General features: G+C 39.0%; 2 protein-coding genes across 2 annotated transcripts; both read left to right on the top strand.

Annotated features, from left to right (window-relative positions):
* Positions 1-15987: 15987 nt before the first annotated feature.
* Positions 15988-16419, top strand: LOC141658385 (uncharacterized). Its single transcript, XM_074465385.1, has one exon. The coding sequence runs from the start codon at positions 15988-15990 to the stop codon at positions 16417-16419; it is 432 nt and encodes a 143-aa protein (XP_074321486.1).
* A 4614-nt stretch (positions 16420-21033) lies between these two features.
* On the top strand, positions 21034-21873 carry LOC141658369 (uncharacterized). The gene has a single exon (XM_074465384.1). It carries the CDS (start codon positions 21034-21036, stop codon positions 21871-21873), a length of 840 nt encoding a protein of 279 aa, XP_074321485.1.
* The last annotated feature ends 3418 nt before the right edge of the window (positions 21874-25291 follow it).

Here is a 25291-nt window from a genome sequence, read left to right as displayed (position 1 = left end):
AGGTTCTAAAATTCAAAACATGAATAAAATAAGACAATAAAAAGCGAAGCTCCATGAAAGCTATTCCTAGCTCCTTGATGGTTTCTTAAGCTTGCTTTTCTTTTCCTTTGTCTTTGCTTGGTGGAGGCCCTATTTACAATAAAAAGGGAGATACATTATCACAACTTTGTATCACAATACCATAGTTGAATTAGAAACATAAAAGAAAGGATAGTCATTTACCTACTGGAGTAATCTTTCCAGCCTTAATATCACCAAGGTATTTGGAACAATTTCTTTTCCAATGTCCCATACCATTACAATAATGGCATTTATCAAGAGGACCCTTCTTGATTTTTGAAGTGCTAGCTTCACAAGTCCTAGCTTTGGTGAAAGTGGGAGCTAGCTTCTTACCCTTCCTCCCATTCTTCTTGAACTTCCCCTTACTTTTAGTGCTTATGTTAAGCACATCCTTGGGTGGGTTCACATTTAACCCCATGTCCCTTTCGGCTTGCACAAGTAACTTGTGCAATTCTTCAAGAGACACATCCTTGTCTTGCATGTTAAAATTCACCCGGAATTGAACATATGCTTTGACTTTGGACAAGGAGTGTAGAATCCTATCTACAACAAGTTCTTTGGGGATTTCAACCTTTTGAATCTTCAAGGTCTCGACAAGCTCCATAAGTTTGAGCACATGAGGGCTAACCTTTTGGCCCTCTTTGAAGTCGAGATCAAAGAATGCCGCGGCCGCCTCATATTGGATGATCCGCGGAGTTTGTGAAAACATTGTCACAAGCTTGGAGTAAATCTCATTAGCATTGCCCATTTTAAAGGCTCTCCTTTGGAGATCCGCCTCCATCGCAAATATCAAGACATTTTTCATTGCGGCGGACTCCTTTTGGTAAGCCTCATATGCTTCCCTAGTGGCGGCGGTCGACCTAGTAGTAGGTTCGGGAGGAGAGGCCTCGGTAAGGTAACGAAGCTTGTCGTCACCTTGGGCGGCTAATTTGAGTTGGGCATCCCAATCGGAGAAATTTGACCCATTCTTTTCAAGTTTACATCGATCCATGAAGGATCGGAGCCATGATGTATTAGCGAGAGGCGTGGCGTTAGGGGTTGGTGTTGCCATTTGTTATGAGAAAAAGAAATGGTCTACAAAACAAAATAGAAGGAGTAAAACAAATGTCGTTTAGATAATACTCGTAAAAATTTATAATTTAAACAAGTTTTATGCATTTTTCTAGTGACCTCTACCTAACTAGATAAATGATTCCAAGACCCAAATTCATATTAATTTGGGCACGGTGTGGCCGATACATCCCTTATTAATATAACTCGGTGGATTAACGCTTTAATCGATTCTACTTTTAGAACTCTTGGTCGATAACATTACATTAACATTTATCTTTAGCCCAAAACACATTCAACAAGGGGACGATGTGGCCGATAAAACCCTTATCGAAAAACTTTTGTTGAGTTCAATCCAAATTTCGAATAAATGTGTCCATGATCCAAACCCATATTAACTTAGGCACGGTGTGGCCGATTCATCCCTTATCAACATGAATTCGGTGGATAAACATTTATCACCCACTTCCCCTACGTAACAAGGTTTGTACCTCGGTGTGGCCGAGTGCACTTCCTCACGAAATAGGTTTTCATGGTTTCTACTATTTGGTAAGGCTATGTCTCAATTAATTGTTTTAGCGAGAGGTCATGTCAATTTATTATCTATCACGTTTTAAGTGAACTAAAGCGGTGAACTACGATAATTTTAATTGACACGGTCGATAAACTCGATGAAGATGATGATGCATGTTTTAGTTATGGCGATTTAGCGATGCATGTGACATATAAATAAAATGCAAAACATAAAAACAAATCCTAGTATGGCCTTCCTAAAATAAAAAAAACTATTTAACTATTACATATTCAGAAACCAACTCCATTGGTCCCTTGAACTTCGGTTGTGACACGCATCTCGAGGTAACACCGTCTTTATGTATCGCCATCTTGAAGAAATCCGTCTTTGGGAACTCCGAAATGGATAAAATTACATAATAAATTACATAAATTCCTATTATACATTTGTGACTAAAATAAAATAAATCTATTAAAATTACAAAACGGTGATACGAGATCACAATAAAATTACAACCGAATCGATATTCCCATACATTTCGGGAAATACAAATTAAAACTAAGGCCATACTAAGTAAAAATTTCATAATTCAAAAATTACATAAATTAAAATTATGACAATCTTAAAGAAAATGCAGCATTATAATATGTAAGAACATGCCCAATTTTATGCTAAATCGCCTTTAAATAGCCAATATCGTATATTACTCGGTTTTTATGGATTTGCGTGATTTCAACATTCTACAATCACAAAAATTACATAAATTCATATTTATGCATAAGTTAATTACCCTAACCTCTTAGGACTCAAAATTTAGTCTTCACTAATTATTTGACCATAATTAACTCATATTTATAAAATTTGTTCATTAATGGACTTAAAATTATAAGGTTAAGATATAAACTTCAAACAAATCACAAAAATTTCAAAATTCAAAATTTAAACTCATGAACATTATGGAAAAATACCATGACACTCATAATGTTCAAAAACTTAGGTTAAAAACTTCGAATTTTTCCGGAAAAACAATGTTGCGGTTTTATCGGTTTTTAACAAAATAATCATAAAAACATGTGAAAAATTATATACATCAACTTTTCAATTTTAGATCTGAAAAAGATAATAAAATGCAACATATAATGTTTTTCCTTAGTCATAGATTATGTTTTATTAATTTTTTCACTAATAATGTCACTATTTATGCTATTTTTCTTCAAAAATCCATAAATCATGCAAAAAGACTTCACTATAGCCTATTATTTTACACACATCTTGTAAAATTGCATGTGACAACATACTAAATTTCTATGACCATATTCGAAATTTATCTCATATTAACCTATTTTTCACCTAAATCCGAATTTAATAATGAAAAATCCATTTTTCGAGCATAAGAAGTCCAAAAATTATGAAAATTTACAGGTTATCTCAAAATAATATATGTGACAACATATCCAAAAATCACTGGAAAATACGAAGTATAGCTAATTTTAGTCCGAAAATGACATTTTTACTCATAAAATCATATTCTAATGCCATTATTGTATAATATGAACAATAAAAATCCGTAAATTAACCAAAATATCCTAAAAACAGTTTAGGACCAGAAATTTTAACATGCATAAATTAATTTCGTGATATATCATAATAACACAAATTATACAAGTTTTATATGTTAATCTTTATAACTCGGAAAAACTTTTAACCGATTTGCATGCAAACAACCATGGCTCTTGATACCGATTGAAGGAAAAGTAGATCTATATACTTAACATACTCATATATGTTTTAATTTAATTTGTCATAAAATTAACAAATGATCTTATGCGTGCAAACATTTAAACAAAATAAAGAAGAAACATTGTTCTTACATTGGATTTTCGGTTTATAGGGCACAAGAGAGATCACCTTTCTCTCTTGTTCTTGTGCTTTCCTTTAGTGGAAGAACTAAGATCCAAGTATAGGATCTCTCCCAAAGCTTTATACCCAAAGCACACTCTAAATTAAAATTAATATTATAAATACTAGTACAATATTAATCTTGTAGAAAAATGACCCAAAATAATTTGGTTTTTAATCTCCCAAAACCGGTTGAGAGAGGAGAGAAGAGAAAGTGAAATATTTTTATCTCTCTAAAAATATTGATGGGGAATGAATGAATGAATGTTACAATAAAATTATGTATTGTTATATCAAAAATATAAGGCTAAAACCCTTGCTTTTCTTTGTCAAGAAACCGGGTAGGAGGAGGGTAGGGGAGCCAATGCATGCCTTTGTTTGTCTTCACAATGTAAACTAGGTGTGCATGGCTAGATAATTAGGGTAAATGATTGTGTTCTCCACTAATTAAACAAACACAATATTAGCCTAAACCTCCTCCTTATTTCGGCACCTTCATAAAATGGATCCCATTTTATTTTTGTCAAATTTGTCAATATGTCACATGTCATATGTAACATAAAATTGTTATGTATTTTTAACATATTAAAAATCAACGTATTAATAAAAATACGTCATATACAAAAATCGACTTTAGTAATTCATAATTACTTGTACCAAAATATTTTACCAATTATAAATCACAACAAATTGTATTTATAATAATTCATTCAATTTTAATTGTTTCTTTAAACAATAATTTCATCTGAGTAATAATACAATTCGATTACTCAGACCGTATCTCATTTAATCAAATTCTACTGTGATACGTAAATTTTACTTCCAAAATCGTCCGTCAATTTTCAAGTAATTTAATTAACTCGTAACGTTATACGATTAATTAAATGATCAATTAAAAGTGTTGCCCTATAGGTATGACCTAGGGGATCAACTGATCACCACCGTCGCACGACAGTAATGTCAAACTCTAGTCAGCCAATCATTACCGATATATGTTGATCAGTTGACAGTAAAAATTACTTCCCAATTGTATTCTTTATAATGAGATTTAAACATGTGATCATCATGATCAACAGTCGTGATCGCATTATTGTCGGAGGACACATATTCCAACAATCTCCCACTTGTCCTCGACAAGTGTGCGTCACCAATTCTCTTGTCCTATTACTATCTCCCACTCAATGCAAGGTGTCTTTCAGGTCGTACTTGCAAGTGATCATATCGAGAGTGGTTTCCTCGATCTGGAGAATAACTGATTGACCGGATTTATCCACCATGGATACATTCCGAGCGTGGCCACGCATTTCCAGTTCATTACTCCTCGAGTGGCCCTGAGATATTGTTATAACTCTGACTAGGGGTGGACAATTCCTATCGCACTCATTCCCTTCGACTAGCCACAACCATCATAACCCAAAATATGCCCATTTGACCCCATTTACGAAGGTCGTAGTAACACAAATCAAAGTTAATCTGAAATTGTGCCATCATAGGCGAATAGTCTTTAGTCAAAAGAATCGACTCATTTGAATACTATAGCAGCTCTCGCCACGACCAGGCTATATAAATTTGCCAGAACTCTATAAGCGGTCATTAGGCCCGACAAAATGTTCCTAACAGTCCGCCTATGTGATCGACTAGTCATTCTCATATGACTCTATGGCACTTGAACTTGCCATCAATCGCATCACACTGTAGTCACTTCGAGATGTCACCTCATGTAAGTAACTATGGGCAAATACAATGCTAATCCATGTTCACTTAAACGGGGTTCAATTGTCTCTACAACCCGTTGGATGTAACAAAGTATAAGGTGAGTTAATAACAACTCAAACAACAAATGTCGACATCACACTCGGGTAGTCAATACCATATTACAACCTTGTGATGCATATCGTAAGTGTAAACACTTATTGATTACAATAGAAATTAAACATGCCATGTGTCCATGTGTTCAAACTTCTTATACTTGCATTTTCCTTTACATTCATGTTCTCTCTCATAGCATGAATCTTACCAAGTACACATCAAGGTTCCCGACCTTGGTTTCTGTTCTTTAACTTGAAAGAACTTCCTTATCGATTATCACATAACGAACGAATTTGTGGTGAACGATATAACTTGTACTGATCAAGTGCTCCATTCACACACAATGCACTAGGTATATGTTTTGCAGAGTCTTGCAACAATTTGTCAAGATGATTGACCTAGTACTTCTCACAAGTCCTAGTATATTAGGAAAGATTAGTTTTGAGCAACTTCTTATTCAACTAAGTATCTTTCCAAAACTTCTTATTTCTCTTTCTAGCTTGAAAGGTTTAGGATGCTCATAAATCCTTACATGTGTTCGGATTTTCATTAATATGTTGCCCTATAGGTATGACCTAGGGGATCAACTGATCACCAACGTCGCACGACAGTAATGTCTAACTCTAGTCAGCCAATCATTACCGATATATGTTGATCAGTTGACAGTAAAAATTACTTCCCAATAGTATTCTTTATAATGAGATTTAAACATGTGATCATCATAATCAACAGTCGTGATCGCATTATTGTCGGAGGACACATATTCCAACAATGGGGTACCCCATGAATTCATCAGCGACCAAGGCTCTCACTTCCGAGCAGAAACTCAAGCTTTGCTGGACAAATACAAAATCAAACGACATCGATCATCCCCCTACCGTCCCCAAACTAACGGAGCGGTGGAGGCAGCGAACAAAACTCTTGTCACCATTATCAAGAAAATGCAAGACAACTACCGTGATTGGCCGAGCAAACTCCCATTCGGACTCTGGGGATACCGAACCTCCATTCGAACACCGACAGGCGCCACACCCTTCTAACTAGCATATGGTATGGAGGCATTTCAACCGGTAGAGTTAGAGGTCCCTTCTCTACTCATCCTACTGGAGAGTCAAGTCCCTGAGGCGGAATGGACCCGTCAAAGGTACGAGCAACTCACTCTTCTAGACGAACGACGACTCAACACCTTGCACAACGTCCAACTATATCGACGACGTATACAACGGGCATTCAACAAGAAGGTTAAACCCAGGAACATCCAGGAGGGCGACTTGGTCCTCAAGTCAGTTCGAGCACCGTTACCCGTCGATCCGAGGGGAAAATTCAAACCCAACTGGGCTGGGCCATACCTGGTCAAGAAAATACTTTCGGGGGGCGCAGTGAGACTGAGTGACCTAGATGCGGAGGATTTTACAAACCCGACCAACCTAGACCAACTCAAGAAATACTACCCTTGAACCATAGCAACCGACGACCTAAGGCTAGTTTACAACTAGCAGCCACCTCAACCCCTTTTCAAGTCAAGTTCCTCAACGTGTTCTGATTTGAAATTGCATGTTTTATCGAGTCTAAGCTGCGACACCTTGCCCGTTTCGAATGTCCTTTGGTCTGTCAAAGGCAACATCCATTTGTACTAAAACAAAAACCCCTGAAATACGAGCATGGTTTGATTTCACCTCTTCAGGTGAATACGTAGGCAATCCCTCTTATGCCTGAGGGATACAACCACAAAACCCAATCGAATTTACAAAATATTTCGAACTACGATCATGGTTTGATTTCACCTCTTCAGGTGAATATGTAGGCAGTCCTTTCTTACACAAGAAGGATACAACCATTCCCACAATCAAAAAAACAACCATTCCCACAATAAAAAAACAACCATTCCCACAATAAAAAAAGCAACCACTCCCACAATAAAAAACAAAATTACCCATATACAAAAAAAAAACATCCCCATCAAAAAGGAGGAAGGGAAACCATTCCCCTTCCCAACAAAATACAAAAATGAGCCTTTCTCCCTTTCCACAAAATACCACTTTCCCAAGTGCAAATGTTTAGGATAATTCAAATCGAATTGCCTTTACAAAATGGATGGAAGAAACAAGCGTTCACAATTTTTGACACGGGCAATCCTCTTATTTAATTAATAATGGGAGGGATTACAATTTCAACAACAAATAAAGCTCGACGAGTCTAGAACTTATCGAAGCTAAGGTGTCAACTAAAATACCTCACATAATAAAACTAGCACAAAACACACAATAACTAGCTAGCACAACATAATAAAAACTCACAACAATAATACAACATAATAATAAAATGGGTAATGGAGTTCTTCACTCTTCCATTCTACCATTGCCTTTTCCCTCGGGGTACATCTTCCCCTTGTTCTTCTTGTTGGCCCGTCTAGTATGGACTTCCTCCTCGGAACGGATCCTCAACGGATCTAAGACGGTGATGGCCTCCGGTCTAGCACAAGACCCCATGTTCGACCCAAAAAGAGCCAATGCACGGCCCACCATATTCTTGGGGCCGGAACTCCTCCTCTTGGGTGGTCTCATCACATCGGGGGTAGCTCCATCAACATACTCCTCAAAGAAGGCACGGTTGGCTTTGCCAACCTCTCGATACTTCAAGTCAACAACCTCGTCCTTACGAAATTTGGATCTCTCTTCCAAGGACGGAGCACGTGACCATTTTACATAAGCGGGAGTCACCCATGTCGTGGCAACGGGGTTTGGTACCTCCCAAAGCGGCCGAGTGGCCCGCCACCTTTCAAAGACCTCCACAAGCTCGGAATTCCGGAAAACATTCTCTTGGACAAGGGTATCTTGAGCGGGCACCTTTTGTTGACGCCCCATTTGCCTCATGAGCCTTTCGGGATAAATGAAGGAAACAACCTTCAAACCCACCACCATCAAAGAACGAGGACTAGCACCCGAAGCGGGCAACCCCGTGAAGGACCTCAAGTGCCACCACGGCACCACCCAACGGATGTGAGGACCACCCTCCTCCGCCAATCTCGCGGCCCAATAAGCTTTGGTAGAAGCAAAACTATCCGGGTACAACTTCTTCCTCATGGTAAGGTGACGGAAGGAATAAGAAGAAGGATTAACCGGAGGCTCCATATACCTTAGCCTCTTCAATAGCCACAGTTGAAGGATCCTTGGGGATCCGAAGAAGGGAGCCTCTCCACAAGAGCCTTCCTTGTCCAAAGCTTGGATGATCTCTCCAAGCACCAACCATGATGGATCTCTACCATGCTCCATTTGTTCAACCACATGAATAAATGTCAGGCTACCATAGCACTTTGGCCCCTCCTTCTTCAAAACATCAACAAAGAGGTACACATGGACAAGGCAAAAGGCAAGAGCCCTTCTCCTAGCCACCTCCGAAACATTGGCATCTAATCGGTTTGAAAAGATATTTATAAGAGCCAACATATCCACACCATGTGGAGCAAGAAGAAAGTTGACTTGACTTGTCGACAAACCCAACATGGAACGAAATTTCTCCTTGTAGCAGAACCGAGTCGGAGGAAGCACCGGAACACAATACGGCTACCCACCAATGGCTCCAACTTCTTCGGCAAGAGGACAAATCTCACCTTTCGGGAAAACGAAAACATGGTATTTCAAATCCCAAAACCGAGAACATGCTTCAATAAATGAAGATTGCACCTTGAATTGACGAAGCACCAACAATTGACCAACTCCCATGCAAATGAGTTGATACTTTTCGGGAGGCGACAAATCCCGACACCATTGTCGCAACGCATTCTCAAAAGCATCCATGAGATATTTTTGTGGAAGAAGAAGATGAAGTTTTGTCGAGATGTTTTTGTGTTTCGGATGATGAAACAATGAAGCGCAAACATCACAATTTATATAAAAATGATCAGCGCGTTTTTCAGAAAAGGGGAGAGCCGGCTTCTATCGCCAGGCTGCTCGCGCCTCTTTGAGGCTTCCCCAGGATTCCCGCTGTTGACTTGTCTCTTTCAACTTGTGTTTTCTCCTGACACCTCAAACCTCCTGCCAGGACGCTCGCGCCTCTTCGGGATGATCCAGGACATTTTTGTGTTTCCTCACACTCACATTTCCTTATTTCGCGTTTTACGAAATCCGACACGGTTTCCATGACGCAGCTTTAAACATACCGATTTTTCTTTCTTTTTTTTAAGGGGGGAAGGGCTAGTCGCCCGATCCGCAACGGATCGTTTCCATGTCAGTTGAAATTCCGAAATTTTTTCGCTTTTTCACACTTCTCCATCAAAATAAAATCGAAAATTGATAACACGACGTCAATTTCCCTCAAATTTCAAGCACTCACAAATTCGAGTCTTGACCTCAAAAAATCAAATATACTCGTGAGAATCTCTTCTGAAATTCATCCTTAACGGTCTGAGTTTGAATTTTTTCGAGTCACAAATCAATTTCAATAGTTTCCAATGCAATTTGATTCAAGACACGAGTTAATTGCTCAATTTTCAAATTAATTCCTTTTATCTAAAGTGACGACTTGTCGCGGAATTTTCAAAATTTCAATTTTAACTTCAAGTCATCTTGGTTAATTTTTCATCAAATGCTTTTACGTGTTTACGTTTATGCATACGTGCTACCTGTTGCCTGGTTTCTACACTAACGATGCAGAAACTGATGCAAAGCAAAAGGAGAATCAACAGCCGACAACGCTCCTCCGAAACACAACAAAAAAAAAACAAAAAATCACAAAATGAGCTACAATCCAAAAACACATATATACAAACCGCCTCACGCAAAATACATCGACGCACGTTTGATACAGACAACTGACCATACAAACAGGATCCAAAGACATGACATCTATCATACGTATTACATCGGCCTAAAACAACTATCTATCATACGACATCGGCCTAAAACATTTGTCTATCATACGCATTAATCGCCTAAAACAACTATCTATCGTACGTACATGGCCTAAAACAATCGTCTATCATACGATAATCGGCCTAAGACAACGAACTGGGGGCTATCCGCCACCTACCGAACTAAGCACTCTCTATCCTCTCAAACAGAAAAGAAAGGGAGCAACATAAGAAACAGAGGAGCAACAACGGAAGTAGAGGTGGTTACCATGACGGTAATACCTCATTCCTGCTCCACGACAAAAAGAAAAATGATACCTTGCGGATTTTGGACGACGCGATAACCGAGGATCGTAACTCAGTGCGCTACCCCGACGTTGGCCTCCAATCAGCAGAATTCAAAGGTGAAAAGGGACCAGGACAACGGATACTACCGCGATGTTGAACCCCAATCAGCTGAATTCAACGGCGATTGAAAGCGACAACATGGGAAAACACGCCCGTATTGAACCCCACTCATCGGTCATCCGAACCTCTGCAGACAACGACTAACGATCAACACCCGATCATTGGTCGGACAAAGGCCGTCAGGAAGAAACACAACCAAGCTTGTAACAAAAAACAGTCGTCTCTTCCCCTCCAGGATCATCCTCCTCCTCCAGTACCTCAACAACGGACCCCATAGGTCCCAAATGGTACCCTGCAATCAAAAGAAAAAACGTCAGCCGAAATTTCGGCATTATGACGGCGTAAAAAAAGAGACAAACCCAAACAACACAACCTGCAAAGCAAAACAAGGGCAATCCTGCCCAAAATCCAACCAAACAAAACCTTTCAAAAAAAAAAAAAAACAAAAAGCACACAAAAAAAAACGGCTCGCCCCTCTTTTCAAGCAAAAGACGAGTCAAAACCACCACAAAAAAAGCGGCATTTCAAGACCCATACAAGGTCTGCCAACGAACCAAAAATACATTCCCAAGGCAATGGGAAATTTTTCTACGGCTCGAAAAGGCAATTCATGCGCTAATTTGAGCACAAACCGGTCAAAAATTCAAAACGACCGCAAAAAGGCAAACATGATTTTATCACGCCTCAAGGCGACCTAAACTACCAATAAGGTCCATTTCAAGGCAAACTGACTCAATTCGAGCTCAAACAGACGCTTATTTTGTCAGACATAAGACCGTCACAAAAGGCAAAATTCCAAATTTTGCCCACAATACCCAACAAAGGTCCATAATGGCAAAAATGATCTTTCCCGACTACAATACAACCTGTGGGACCCATTACCCAAGCAAATAAACTTGGCATTGTGAAATGAGACGGTTTCTCACCTCACTCACGTTTTTCAAGCATGGGGAGCGGGAACGGGGACCAAAATGCAAAATAAAAGCACCCCTATACTCCTAAACAGGTTTCTAACCTAATGCAATCATCAATTTTACTCGAAATGGGCTCAATCAAAAACGCCTAAATCGATTTTCTAGGGTAAAATTTCGCCCTAATTCAATTAAGCTAAAGATCAATAAAGACAAATGGGTTCGAGAGAAAATGCATACCTTGAGACGACATTATTGTTGATGGCACTAATGGAAGCTAGCAAAAGTCCAACAATGGCAATTTTTTTGCGGGGTTTTGTGTCGAAGGTTGAAGATGAATGAGGAATGAGATGCAGTCCAACCTCGCGTCTTTTTACAGAGAAAAGGGAAGCCCCTTTGGTTCGACAGGTGGCTCGCGCCTCAATCAGGCGTCCCTTACTCTTTCAGCGAATTTTGGGCTTTAGCCCAATTTCCACATAACAAACTTCAAATTTTCATTGACGACATCAAAAATCGTCATTCTCTCAAAGACAAAACAAATAGTGAAAATTCAAACTTCGCTATTTTCAAAAATTTCAAACAAACGGCGATCAAAACCGCCAATAATAGTGAAAATTCAAAATTCGCTGTTTTCTCCAATTTCGAAAATAATAGTGAAAATTCAAAATTCGCTATTTTCTTCAATTTCAAAAATAATAGTGAAAATTTAAAATTCGCTATTTCTTCAAATTTTCAAACGACGGCAATTAAAACCATCATTTCCAAAATAATGGTTGGAAATTAGATTCACTATTTCCATCAAATGTCAAACGACGGCACATAAACCGTCACTTCAATCAATAGTGAAGATTCCAAATTCACTATTTCCATCAAATGTCAACGGCGGCACATAAACCGTCACTTCAATCAATAGTGAAGATTCCAAATTCACTATTTCCATCAAATGTCAACGATGGCACATAAACCGTCACTTCAATCAATAGTGAAGATTCCAAATTCACTATTTCCATCAAATGTCAACGGCGGCACATAAACCGTCACTTCAATCAATAGTGAAGATTCCAAATTCACTATTTCCATCACATGTCAACGTCGGCACATAAACCGTCACTCCAAACGTGATAGCAAAATTTAAAATTTGCTATTTCCTTCAAAATTCAAACAAACGGCGATCAAAACCGCCACTGCAAATTCAAACAAACGAGTAGTGGAAGTTCAAATTCACTATTCCTTCGAATACCAACAGGGGGCTTCCTCGCGGAACCCGCTTATTTCAACAACATTGATGGTGAAATTCAAAATTCACTATTTTCACGGCGGCATCACGAGTTCGCTACTTTCAAAACTAGCCCATTTGACGCGGCTATTCTCACGGTCCATTAACCGACCGCCCTATGGCTGGCGAGCCTTACTACGCGCCATGGCTGGCGAGCCTTACTATGCGCCATGGCTGGCGAGCCTTACTACGCACCATAGCTGGCGAACCTTTGTCCGCATGCACCCAAGGACATATCCCGAAGACGCCTCGGGTGGAACTCCTTGTCACAGCTGGCGAGCCTTTGTCCGCAAACGCGCAAGGACATATCCGAAGATGCCTCAGGTATGACTCCTTCTTATGGCTGGCGAGACTTTGTACGTAGTCTAACGGACTTTAAATGACCCGCACGTATAGTCGACAGACTCTAAGCTGTTCCCGACGACAGGTCCTTGACTCGTACCCTCGAGTCGCCTTGGCGTCGCCCTTCCCGACGGCAGGTCCTTGTCCCGAATCCTTCGAGCCGCCTCGACGTCGCTTGGGTCTCCAGGTTGTAATCTTCGATTGACCTGGGGGATCTACTTTGACTTTTGCCCTGTCCAAGCCTCAGTCAAAGTGGGGGCTCTGTAGATACCCAGTATCTGCTGAGACTCCAACAAACACCTGATGATTATCGGACTACAACATGTTTTAGAATCGCGGCGTTTGATCGACAGTTTGTGTACAACTTTACGTCGGAAAACTTAAAACGATTTCGAAAATAAGACATTTCAAAACATTTCAAAAATACCTGGAGTGTTTAATGCACGACGGCGGGGTCGCAATGACACTAACTAGAGTCAAAACCGACACCGGACCAAAAACCGACTCAAAAATTCAAATTCCGACTCCAGCAACGAGTCAAACCGAGTCAACTACCAAAAACAAAACATTTCAAACCTTCTACCTTAATTTTTCCCGGATTTATGTCTGGTCAAGTACCAAACATATGACTACAAAACCTAGGATAGAACAAATCATGATTGCGTTTGTGTGAAAGCGACAACACACCTCGAAGACCTGCGACGTGGCTCGCGCCTCTTTGAGCAGCCCAGGTGGCCACGTCGCTCAAAACTCACACAATCACTCATTTCCCTATAAATACCCCTCAAATGCCCCCCATTTGAGAGTTACGCGAGTGTCCGCCCCGTCTTTTCTCCCTTAAAATTCTCGACTCGACTTCTTAAGTCACAATCCGACGCGTATTTACGACCTACCGATCGTAAATACAAGCCTTACACATTGTTTGGTGCCGTCATCGTGCATTAAATCACTTGACCGACCACTTCGACCACTACACCGTCAATAAACTTAAAACACTCTTTTTACTTACCAAAACGGTTTTAAACTGAGTTTTTTCCGACCAAACGAGTTGTTACACTTACGTCGGTCACTCGCCATAACCAAACATGTAAGTATGAGGGTGTAAAAATCCTCTTTTTATTATGTTTTCATTTGTTTCATGACTTTAACATGCTAAAACGTGCATAACATGAACCAAAACATGGGATAAACGAGCCAAAACTGATTTTTGGCCTGAGACAGAAGCCCCTTGGTTCGCTGGCTTGTCCGCGCCTAAATGGGGTGTCCAGGTTAGAGATCAACCGTGTTTGTTCTCGTCATTTCCCTTTAATTCATTTTCATATTTGTAATTGCTTTTCACCATTTCAAATATTTTCAAACCCTTTTTATTTTTATTTCATTTGTTTTAACCATAAAACATTTTTCACCCTTGGTTCCTCATACCATGACGGTCAAATCCGTGTTTCGGTGATAATATTTGGTTAATGACATTTAAAAGATATTTTAAAGCTTTTTATTTCATTTTTGGGAGGTATTTTAAAGCCTTTCATCATTTCTTTACATTCTTCAAAATAAACATATTAGTCACCAACACAAAGTCATCCTTGGTTCTACATACCATGCCGGATTTTAACCCGGGTACGATGATGAGTATCGACTAATGATATTCAAATGAACTTAAGACAATTAGTTCATAATTATTTTCAAAACTATTCATGTCAAGTTTATCAAAGTCAAACCCGACACCGAATATCATCACAATAATGATGATTATTCGAGTCTAGTTCTTCTATTCAACAAATGCGGTCTAAACGACCCTTTTAAATCAATCCGGGTTCAAACGCCCATTTTTCAATGCGTTTTATAACGTTTTCAAAAGGTCAGAACACGGCATATAATCGTAGGTTGACCCGCGCCTCAAGCAGGCCTTTCTTTCTCATTTTCAGAACCAGGGGAGGCCCCTTTACACCGCCGGCTGGCTCGCGCCTCATGTAGCCGTCTGGTACAGGGCCTGTTCCCTTTCCACCATTAGTCCAGGACGATCCCGACTCCGGTTAGCCCGGATATAGGACGGATCAGATGACTATCTGTTCATTCGAAATCGTATTTGAAAAACGCTTTACTGAGACAAATGGATCACGTTATGCACCCTAAACCTAATACGGTAAATGGATGTTTAATTTCCGTCTTGCATGCAAATCAATCATTAATCCAACTCGTCATCTTATACTTGATATTGGATTAAATCAACCGACTTAGAAAGCTCTCACATGTTAGGTTTAAATTATTGGAAGCGCATTCATGCATTTAAACCATTTTATCAACTTTTTCATTCAGCCAACCAAGATCGACCAGTAGAGGCGGCTACCACGGGCGGGATTGGGTGTCTGATTAAAGGGATTCCCAATACGTACCTTCACCTCTTACTCCGAAACTTTGGATAGTGGACGACCTTATCCAGGGCGTACGAGAGTCATTCTAGAGATAAGATGCTAAAGAGGGACGTTTTCCTTATCTTTAGTACCTATGTCAAACGCTGCTTTGTGCTTCGATTTGATCGAGGTATAAAGTGAAATTCGAACGGGTTCCAGGCATCCCACAAATGCTTGGTGGCGACTCCGAACATCTCTAATCGTTTCAAGACCCTTACCGAGACGAAACCGACCGACCTAAAACGATCCGGTCGAAAGCATTTTTACGCCGCCGAGCGTGACTTTAAAAAGACCGCTGCATGTCCACAGATTGGCCTGGCGTGCAGGTGGCCCGTGACTACGGACCGGTAGATGGCCCCAAATCCACAGACCGAGACGTGGCCCATGTCCACACATGGTACCCTCTTATCTGGAACTCTTCCATTGTTCCCAAACATTCATACATAAGATGGCTTGCTATGCAAGGGCATTTACTGACAAAGGATAGGGTAGGAGCTTTTGGTATTCAAACAGATGGTAAAAGTGAAATTTGTCATGATAAGTTGGAGGATCATAATCATCTGCTGTTTCAGTGTGAATTCAGTAAAAAATGTTGGTCATTGTTGTGGGATTGGTTAGATATTCGGTTCCCCCTGATTGGACTGAGTGATTGGTATAGGAGCTGGAGATGTAAATCTCTCATTCAGAAGCAGGTGATAGCAGCTGCCATCGCGGGTCTGATTTATCATATTTGGTTTGCTCGAAATGTCTGTAGAGTGGAGGCAAGACTTCAAGCTCCTTGGGCTATTCTTCAGCAAATTAAAGGGGAGCTTAAAGCAAGATTTAGAGGAAACACCAGGATTGAGTTTGTCCAAAATTCAGCTTGGGCGTGTCAGTTACTTGCAATTTAGCTTTCTAATTTCTAAGCTTTGTAATACTGTATGTCAGTAAAATGGTGGTGATGTTGATGTAATTGCTGAACGATTATCATTATTCTAATATATTTCAAAGTTCACCAAAAAAAAAAAAAAATTAATTGCATACATTATATAAAATTGGATTTTATTTTTAAGGTATTCTCTAACGTAGATTGTATTAAAATTAAACCGATCTAGTAAATATATTCTAAAAATTTTGTTAATAAATTAGTTACAAACTTTTAAAAGTGTAATAATTTTTTAGTTTATGATGAATTTGGTTATATAATTATTTAATTATACAATTTAGGTTGAAAATGCAATTTGGGTTTGATTTCACTTTTGGTCAAATTTATAGGGCCTAATTACTACAATTGTAACTTATGGGGTTTAATTTCACAATTATGCAAAGTTAAAGAGCTCAATTACTACTTCCACGATTATTAAACACATACTTCGGTACTATTGAAGATCAGCAACTCTTCTATAGGACTGACCCAATAGGAGAAAAGCCCAAGCAAAAACATTGAGATATTAAGTTTTTGATTTTATTTTGATAACTTTATACAATAAAATGAAAACTATATATATATATATATATATATATATATATATATATATATATATATATATATATATATATATATGTGTGTGTGTGTAAGTTATTAATTTAAAATATTAGATTATTAAAATAAAAGTATTATTTCATATTTTTATTAAGTAATTTTGTTGGACCTTCTGTTATTAGATTAGTCTTACCTAAATATAGGTCTTATAGAACAATTTGTGATTGAAAATATAAACATAAACGGTTTCCAAAATGTCTTTCTAACGGGTTCTAAAATGTCTTTCTTAAAGACTTCGGGGCTTCAAAGATGTGGACTAGACATAAACAAGTATATATAACCAACCCAGAACACATTTGTCCAACTATTCAAGTTAGTTAGATTTAGGCCTTGTTTGGATATTAGAAAAGGAGGGAAATGGAGGGGAGGGGAAGGGAAGGGAGGGAGAATAAAGATCATTTTCCCTCAAAATATTTGCTTTATTAGAAGGGAAATAATTTGACTTGGAGGAGGGAAATAAAGAGAAATAAGTAGATCTTGCTATTCATAGTTGCTCTTTCATAAACTTTAGACATTATTTCTCCATACCTTACCCTTACTGTTACTTTTCCCCAAAAAACAAAAAAAAACAAACACTTCCTAGTTCTCTCCTCACAAAATCAATCAAATTCGTCAAATAAGGATCGGTATTACTTTTTCACATATGGACTTTACTCTTTCACATACACTTTTTCATTAACTTTCCATGTCATACACTTTCCTAAATCCAGACAAATTAGGTTTTGATTATACCTTTTTCCCTAAAATTGAATTCAATTGTTCTAAAACTCTAATAATGGATTAAAATCTCCAAGTTCTTCAAGTATTGAAGTAATTTATTTTGTTTTGCAATTAATAATAACTCGTTTATCAATAATTTTGTTCTAAAATTAGGGTTTGTCAATTAGTATGTTGGTTATCAATTACCATCAATGGTGGAAGGCGTTGTTGGTGGGACAGTGGCTTCTGGTCTGGTGGGCGGTGGTTCTGGATCATCGGATGAGAGGGTATGGTGGTCGGATCAGGAGGAGGGGTGTGCGAGGAGGCGTGTGCAGTAGAGAGGGCGAGTGCAGAGAGAGGCCGAGGACGGTGGTCGACTGATGACGATGGCCGGCTAGTGGTTAGGTGGTTGGCTGGTGGTCAGATGGTGGTAGGGACAAGTTTCGTTGCTTCACTGACTTGATTTCTTTTATCTCTAAGAAGTTGCAGAAAATGGTTTATTGTTGTTGATGTTGGTGGTAGCCGAAGAAACGTCGGCCGTCAACCGGAGCAAGGGTTGAACGGAAATTTTACAACCTGAGCAAGCGGTGATGGTGATGGAGGGAGATGAGGAGAGGGAGAAAAAAAACAATTGGATGAGGGGATGAAAAAATGACAAGGATAAAATGGTAAATGACGTATGTAAACGAATAAAATTCGTATGTGAAAAAGCAATACCCTTAAGGATATTAATTCTCATATCGATCCAATAATAATTCTAATTTATTTACTTTATTAACTATATTATATAAAATTAAGGAGATTAAATAAATTTAGATTAGGTTAATGAAATTAGGATTTAAAGAAACAATTGTCAATAGTGATATCTCCAACATCCATATTTATGCTCCTCGTCGCCTGTGAAGTAGCAACTGAAATCAAGCAAAAAATATGGTCAAACCATGTATGTATGTGAAGAACATGATGATACAGGAGAAATCTATGTCTTTCACCGTGAAGACATAGAGGATATGGAAGGGCTGTTGGAGTGGAGCACTGCTACTATTGTTGGTGCAGTAATGGTGTTTGCACGATGGTTCCCAGATACAGTCCCACACACTCTGAGATTTTCATATGTTGGTGTCTGGGTCCGCGTATGTGGACTTCCTTTTGAGTACCTTACAATGGATATTGCTGGTGTTGCGGGTAAGTTACTTAGTCATCGTTTCTTTATTGAACCTTTTGTAGTTATTCCTGAGAATGATTTCTTGAGGTTGAAAGTGTGTATCAAACTCAACGAACCGTTGATGCCTCGGTTTTTCCTAGCCATGGATGTGGGTCATTTACTCTGGGTCCAGTTTCGATATGAGGAGGTTTTTAAGTATTGTATTAAATGTGGAAAAATTGGACACAAGGGGTCACAATGCAGGGAGAGCGTTATGACTATTGTGTCTAGAATAAATGGCATGTTAGATAGATCTGAGGAAAGGGGTTTTGCGATTTTTCAATCTCACAACAATCATACACTATTTAACATGGATTTAAGGGCCACTCCTCCTACTACAAGATACGTGAACTCTAGGATTCGTCTTAGAAATGGGAGGGGTAACAACAATAGGCAGAGGAGGGGTTCACCTGAACGAGTTGTGGATTTTGACTTGGGAATCACCTCTAGGGGACGGGTGCTGCCTGGGATGACCTTTGCAGTCACTACACAACCTTTTGCAGGACCTGCGGTTTTTCAGGTGGGTAATGGGGGCTTGGGAGAAGAAGGGGTGGATCATGGGCAAGGTGTTAATGGGGATGTTGTAATGAATGAGGCTCAAGAGATGGGAGCTGCTAATGAGGGACAAGTTAATGGAGCTGCTGAGCATCATATTCAGGACGTGGATATGGGAGGGGTACAACAACAAGAAGGGATTAAGGCTGTACACAACACAAATGGGAATGTTCATCAATAAACAAATGGAACACATGTTCGAGCCGGGGGTTGGTTGGGGGAGGAAAATGCTTTAAATGAGGAATTTCATAGTGTTGAGGAGAATTTCGAAAACCAAGGGGACCTGAACATGGAGCAAAGGGGGTTGTTGAACCAACTACAAGAAAATGATCCTTACCTGATTTATGCTGGTCAAGGAAGCTTGAGTGGAGTACTGGATGATGATCAAAGGATCCAGGAAGAAATTCTGAATATAGTGGAAGGGGGATGTGGAGTGGGTAAGGATGGATGATGATAATAGGGGTTTCAATCAGACATTTGATCCACCTTCTCGAGGGCTGCCCATTATATATCACTACCCTGATGGTACCACATTCCAAGTGGGGAATGCAGACCCACTTTAGCAATAACAAACTCAGGAACAAAATGTGGCACATGACATTGAAGCCTAAATTGATCAGTTTATGAATGAGATCATCTTCATCAGTGATACTGACTCAGAACCTACAAGTCCAGAACCCTTATCACCTCTGAGAATGATCAACTGGGACACTGACTCCCAAGACTCTTCTGAATTTAGGCACAATTAGGATATTAACTTGATTTCTTCTTCTGATGACATTGATGAGGTAAATTATGCTGCTGTTGGTTTTGGAAATGGGGTAAGCACTGAGCTGAAGCTTACTGTAGGAAACAATAGTAATGCTGAGTTTCATCTGATGAATGAGCACCTGAGGGAGGGAGCTCTTCCTCATATTTTGTCATCACATGCAATTGCTAGAAAGGATAAGGAGCTGTTGACTGGAACCTCCACTCTTATGGCTCTAGAGGGCGTGATCAGGGTAGCTGAGGCTGAAAAGGGGAAACAGGAGGAGGCGACTGAAGCTTCTGGAAAGACTAAGGGGCTGAGACTTTTTGACATTCCTACTGTGGGGGAATACTTCAAGTTTATTTGCAGCTATTGACGTTCAGAGCACCACATATGGGTGCATAGGGTTGGCTGATGTATATCACAAATCTGACCTAATGGAAAGTTGCAGAGATGCCATTGAAAGGGGCAAGAAGAGGAAGTGTTGTACCCAAGTTACTGAAGTCCTAGTTCCAGCACAGGATGTGTGCTCCATGGGAAAGGCTAAGGACTATCTTAGAACACTCACTAAACGTGGTTGCTGGGGTAATGGGGTTCGTGATAAGCTGCAACAGGAAAAGAGAGATGGTTTTCATCTCAAGGTAGCTGATGTTGAAATGGAGGAGTCTAGTGGCTCCTCTTCTGTGAACTTTGATACTGGCTTTGCGGAGGTTGGACCATCACAACCTCCTCTATCACCATGAGTGGACTGATTTGGAATTGTAGAGGCCTAAATAATGCGCTCTCCCCTACAATTACCAAAGATTAGAGCGCTTATTAGTAATAAGTTCTATGATTTTCTTTTTCTTATTGAAACTAAATATAATGTAAGCACTATTAGTCCTTTATTTAGATTGTTGGGTTTTGTCGAGGCCACCGGTGGTGATACATATGGAGCGGATAGTGGCTTATGGGTGGGTTGGAAAAAGGAAGCTAAGATGAGCTTCATAGTGTCTTGTAGTAATTTTGTGATCCTTTTAGAAGAAAAATATAATGGGCGTTTGTGGTATCTTGTTTTGTTTTACGGTGCACCGAACCTTTCTTCGAGGGAATCGGTTTTGTTGGATTTAGAGGAGATTTTGGGAAGATTGGAATACCCGTTCCTTATCGTAGGAGATTTTAATCAAGTTGAATTTTCTTGCGATAAATTTAGCTCCAATAAAAACGGTATACCGGGAGCCTATGAGTTCAATAATTGTAAATTAAGGAATGAACTTCTGGATATACCATTTAAGGGACCAAGGCTCACTTGGTGCAACAATAGGAAGGGAGAAAAGAGGGTCTATGAACGTATTGTTAAGGCATTGGGATCTAAGGACTGGTTTTCCCTTTTTCCGAGTACGGGTATTAAACACTGCTCAATCCAAATTTCTGATCATGCACTTATTGAGGTTGATTTAATCCTTACAAAAAATACAAACAAGAAGTCATACCGTTTGGATGCATGGGCTTTGGAGTACACAAAATGTGTACATGCTATTAGGGAGGCATGGTACTTAAGCGACCGGGGATCTCCAACCTTTTGTGTTGTAAGGAAACTGTTTGGGTTAGGTGTAGTGTTAAAAATGGGCGCTTGACAAAAGAAAAGAATGGACCAGAAAGTGGGATGAATTTGACAAGAAACTTGAACAAGGAATGGATCTGGCAATAAATGGTGGCAACGACGAGGAGTAGACTACGGTAAATGAAGAAGTTCGTGAATTCGCAATTGCAGTCCTATTTACTGGAAACAGAGAGCAAAAAATCAAATGGATGGTTGACGGGGATACATGCACGAAGTTTGGATTGTTGGAATATGTGTCCTCAACAATAGTGCGATCACATGTTTAAATCTCATATTAAGAATACGTGAGGGATGATTCATTATATAGTCAAATGATCATCATTAATCGGTAATGATTGGCTAACTAGAGTTTGACATTACTGTCGTTTGACGGTGGTGGTCAGTTGATCCCTTAAGGTCACACCTAACGGACAATTCCCTTAATAGACAAATTGATTAATTGTATGAAGATACAAGTTAATCAATTCCTTAAAATTGAACAATTCAATTATGAGAGAGAATACTAATATCTTATTGTAATGGGATTAAATAAGATTTATTTTAGTAATTGAAATACTTTATTACTAAAATTGATTATTGTTTGTGAAACAATTGAGATAAGAATGAATGATCAATTATAATTACAAGATGTTGTGAATTATAATTATATGACCCATTTTATTTATGTGATCAAGTATCACTAGTCAATTTGTTGTATGTAATTTAATTAATTTATAAAATGATATTTATTTGATAAATATGCATTAAATTAATTAATAACATGTAACATACTACATGTGACATATTGTGTGACAAATGACAAATTGACAAAATAAAATGGTAGTCCATTTTATGTGTGTTGGACCGAAATAGAGGGAGTATTAGTGGGTTATGATTATTTTATTTTATGTGATAAAATGATAAATAATAGAACCTACACTACTAGCCTTACACACCTAAAATGTTGATAAGAGTAAAAGGAAAAGGAGATTCCAATTCTTGGCACTACTCCCTTGCCCTCCACCGGTTTTCCGCTTCTCTTTTAATAGATTTTTGTTCTCTTATTGTTCATTTATACACATCACATGCAAATGCTCCATATTCTCTCTAGTTCTCTCTAAAACAAGTTTTTAGAAAACAAGAATTTGTTCATCAATTCTAATATCAAAACAAGGTTACTAGTGTAGTAATAATAACAATATTAGAATTAATTTTAAGGGTACTAGTGTATTAATCTAGTTAATTAGTATGCAAAACACGTTTATCTGAAGTTCTTTATGAGGATGATGAGCTATTTGTTATATGGTCGGGCGGATAGGAGTAAGCTACATTCTATGGAGGTTTTACTACTTGCATCTTACTTGAACACATTTCGTGAGGATCCCTTTTATTTTAGTCCTTCTGTTGTTATTGGTACTGCTTTGCAAGGTATGATAGATAAAACTGCTTCTCTTGGGTGTGGGGCCATTATCACTCGACTGGCCTGGAGGTTGGCTAATTTTACCGCGAGAGCTCCTTATGAGCCAATGACAGAGTTTGATCCTCCGACATTAGATGAAGAATATCTGAGATATGGTGTTTGTTATTTGGATATCATTGGTGGTACTCAGCATTATTGGAAGGTTAAACCTGATTAGTGGATGAGATTGGCAGTTGAGAAGAACTTTAACACCTGTTGATGCTTTAGAAGAAGAAGAAGATTCTATGCCTTGTCTCCGTCATGTTACTTACTTGATGTAACACCCCCATCTACCAAAGTGCCTTACCAAGGCCTACCTTCGTAAATGGAAGTGCAACCATCTCGGTTTCCCGAGGCAAGGTATATCAAATGGATCATAATTGAACGTTTATTAAAAGTATAAAACTATTTAAGCAAATACAACCTGAAATCATGCCCAAAATTGTTTACAACTCCGAAAAGAAACAGAAAGGATACTAATGTTTGAAGTAATAGCGGAAGCTCTAGCTAAAGGAAATGTGGTGACTCGGCCCCGTCTGCAACTTGCATACTATATCAACATTCATTACCTGCTAAACCAACTGCTCACCATCCTCGAATGGATCACCACAACTTTTAAACCAATAAACGGGGTCAGTCAACTACATAATCAAAATAAGAACTCACAACAACAACACAATCCAACCAAACTATAACCAATTAATCCTCCAATCTCCATCAATCATCAATAACCGACTACACACCAAAATGTGTAGCCCTGCCAGGTTACCTAATGCAACAGGTAACCCACGTCCCTAATGGGGACCGCAACCTTGCCACCTAAGCTCCGCTCATCGCAATGAGCAAATCCTAGATCATTAATGTGCACATCACCCTTGTGACGGGAACCACAAGGGGCGAACATAGGGTTTGAACCAACTCCCAAATATTGTGCCACAATAACAATCGATCACAATACAATCTCAACGACAATGATAAAATAAAAATCAATCAATTATAATCACATCTTATATCAATTACACAACCGACTGAGTAGGGAAACCCTACCTTATCACGATCCAAGCTAAGCACAACAATTCAGACTAGAACGCCTCCTCTACGAAGTCCTCCCCTATTATGATAACATACAATCAATAACCACACATAGAAAGAATAATCACCCCAAAACCCCTAAATCACCCAATTACGATTCGTAAATCTATAACCAAAATATCAATAAACAAAAGGGTAAAATTACTTACTAATCGAATTGATGCGGAGATAAAAAGAAAACCCCCAACCTATAAACCCTAGCCTTGGAAATGATGAAGATAGTTGGAGAGCAGTGTTACGTAGTTTAGAGTTTGATAAAAGTGATTAAGAAATGATTATAAAGTGACTAAAACCGATAACACGTCTTATATATACTTCTCCACTTATCTTAATCAAACCGTGGAACATAACCCGTCAGACCGGGTACTCGGTGAGGTACTTAACCGAGTACGCCCTACTCGACCGAGTTCCTCACAACTCGGCCGAGTGCACCCAAAACAGTAGCCTGTCTAAAAGCACTCGACAGCTTACTCGGTCGAGTATGCCCTACTCGGCTGAGTAAGCTAAGGCCAGAAAACCATAGTATTACAGTCTTCCCTCTTTAAAAACGAACTTCATCCCCGAAGTTCACACCATACCTGATACAACATGCAAAACCAACCTACTAACCAAGCATGTGACACCCTCATTTATCGCGGAAAAGTAAACACGTAATTCTAGAATAAAACTGCATGGATATGTTTGTAATAGGTTCATTTGGGTAAAAACCTGTAATTTTAAAAACTTGAACCTGTTATAAAGATATCCAAATTGGAAGGTGTCAAACATACAAAGTCTAACTAGAAGTTTCATAACATAACCATCGCTAAAGTCGCGAATAGCAAATTATACAACCAAATGTAAAGAGGGAGACATATGTCCCTAAAATGTATGTGACATAAAAATATTTAAGGGTCACAAT

This window comes from Silene latifolia, chromosome 1, assembly GCF_048544455.1.
Source record: "Silene latifolia isolate original U9 population chromosome 1, ASM4854445v1, whole genome shotgun sequence".
NCBI classification, from domain to species: Eukaryota; Viridiplantae; Streptophyta; class Magnoliopsida; order Caryophyllales; family Caryophyllaceae; genus Silene; species Silene latifolia.
This window is presented reverse-complemented; position numbering and strand designations above follow the sequence as displayed.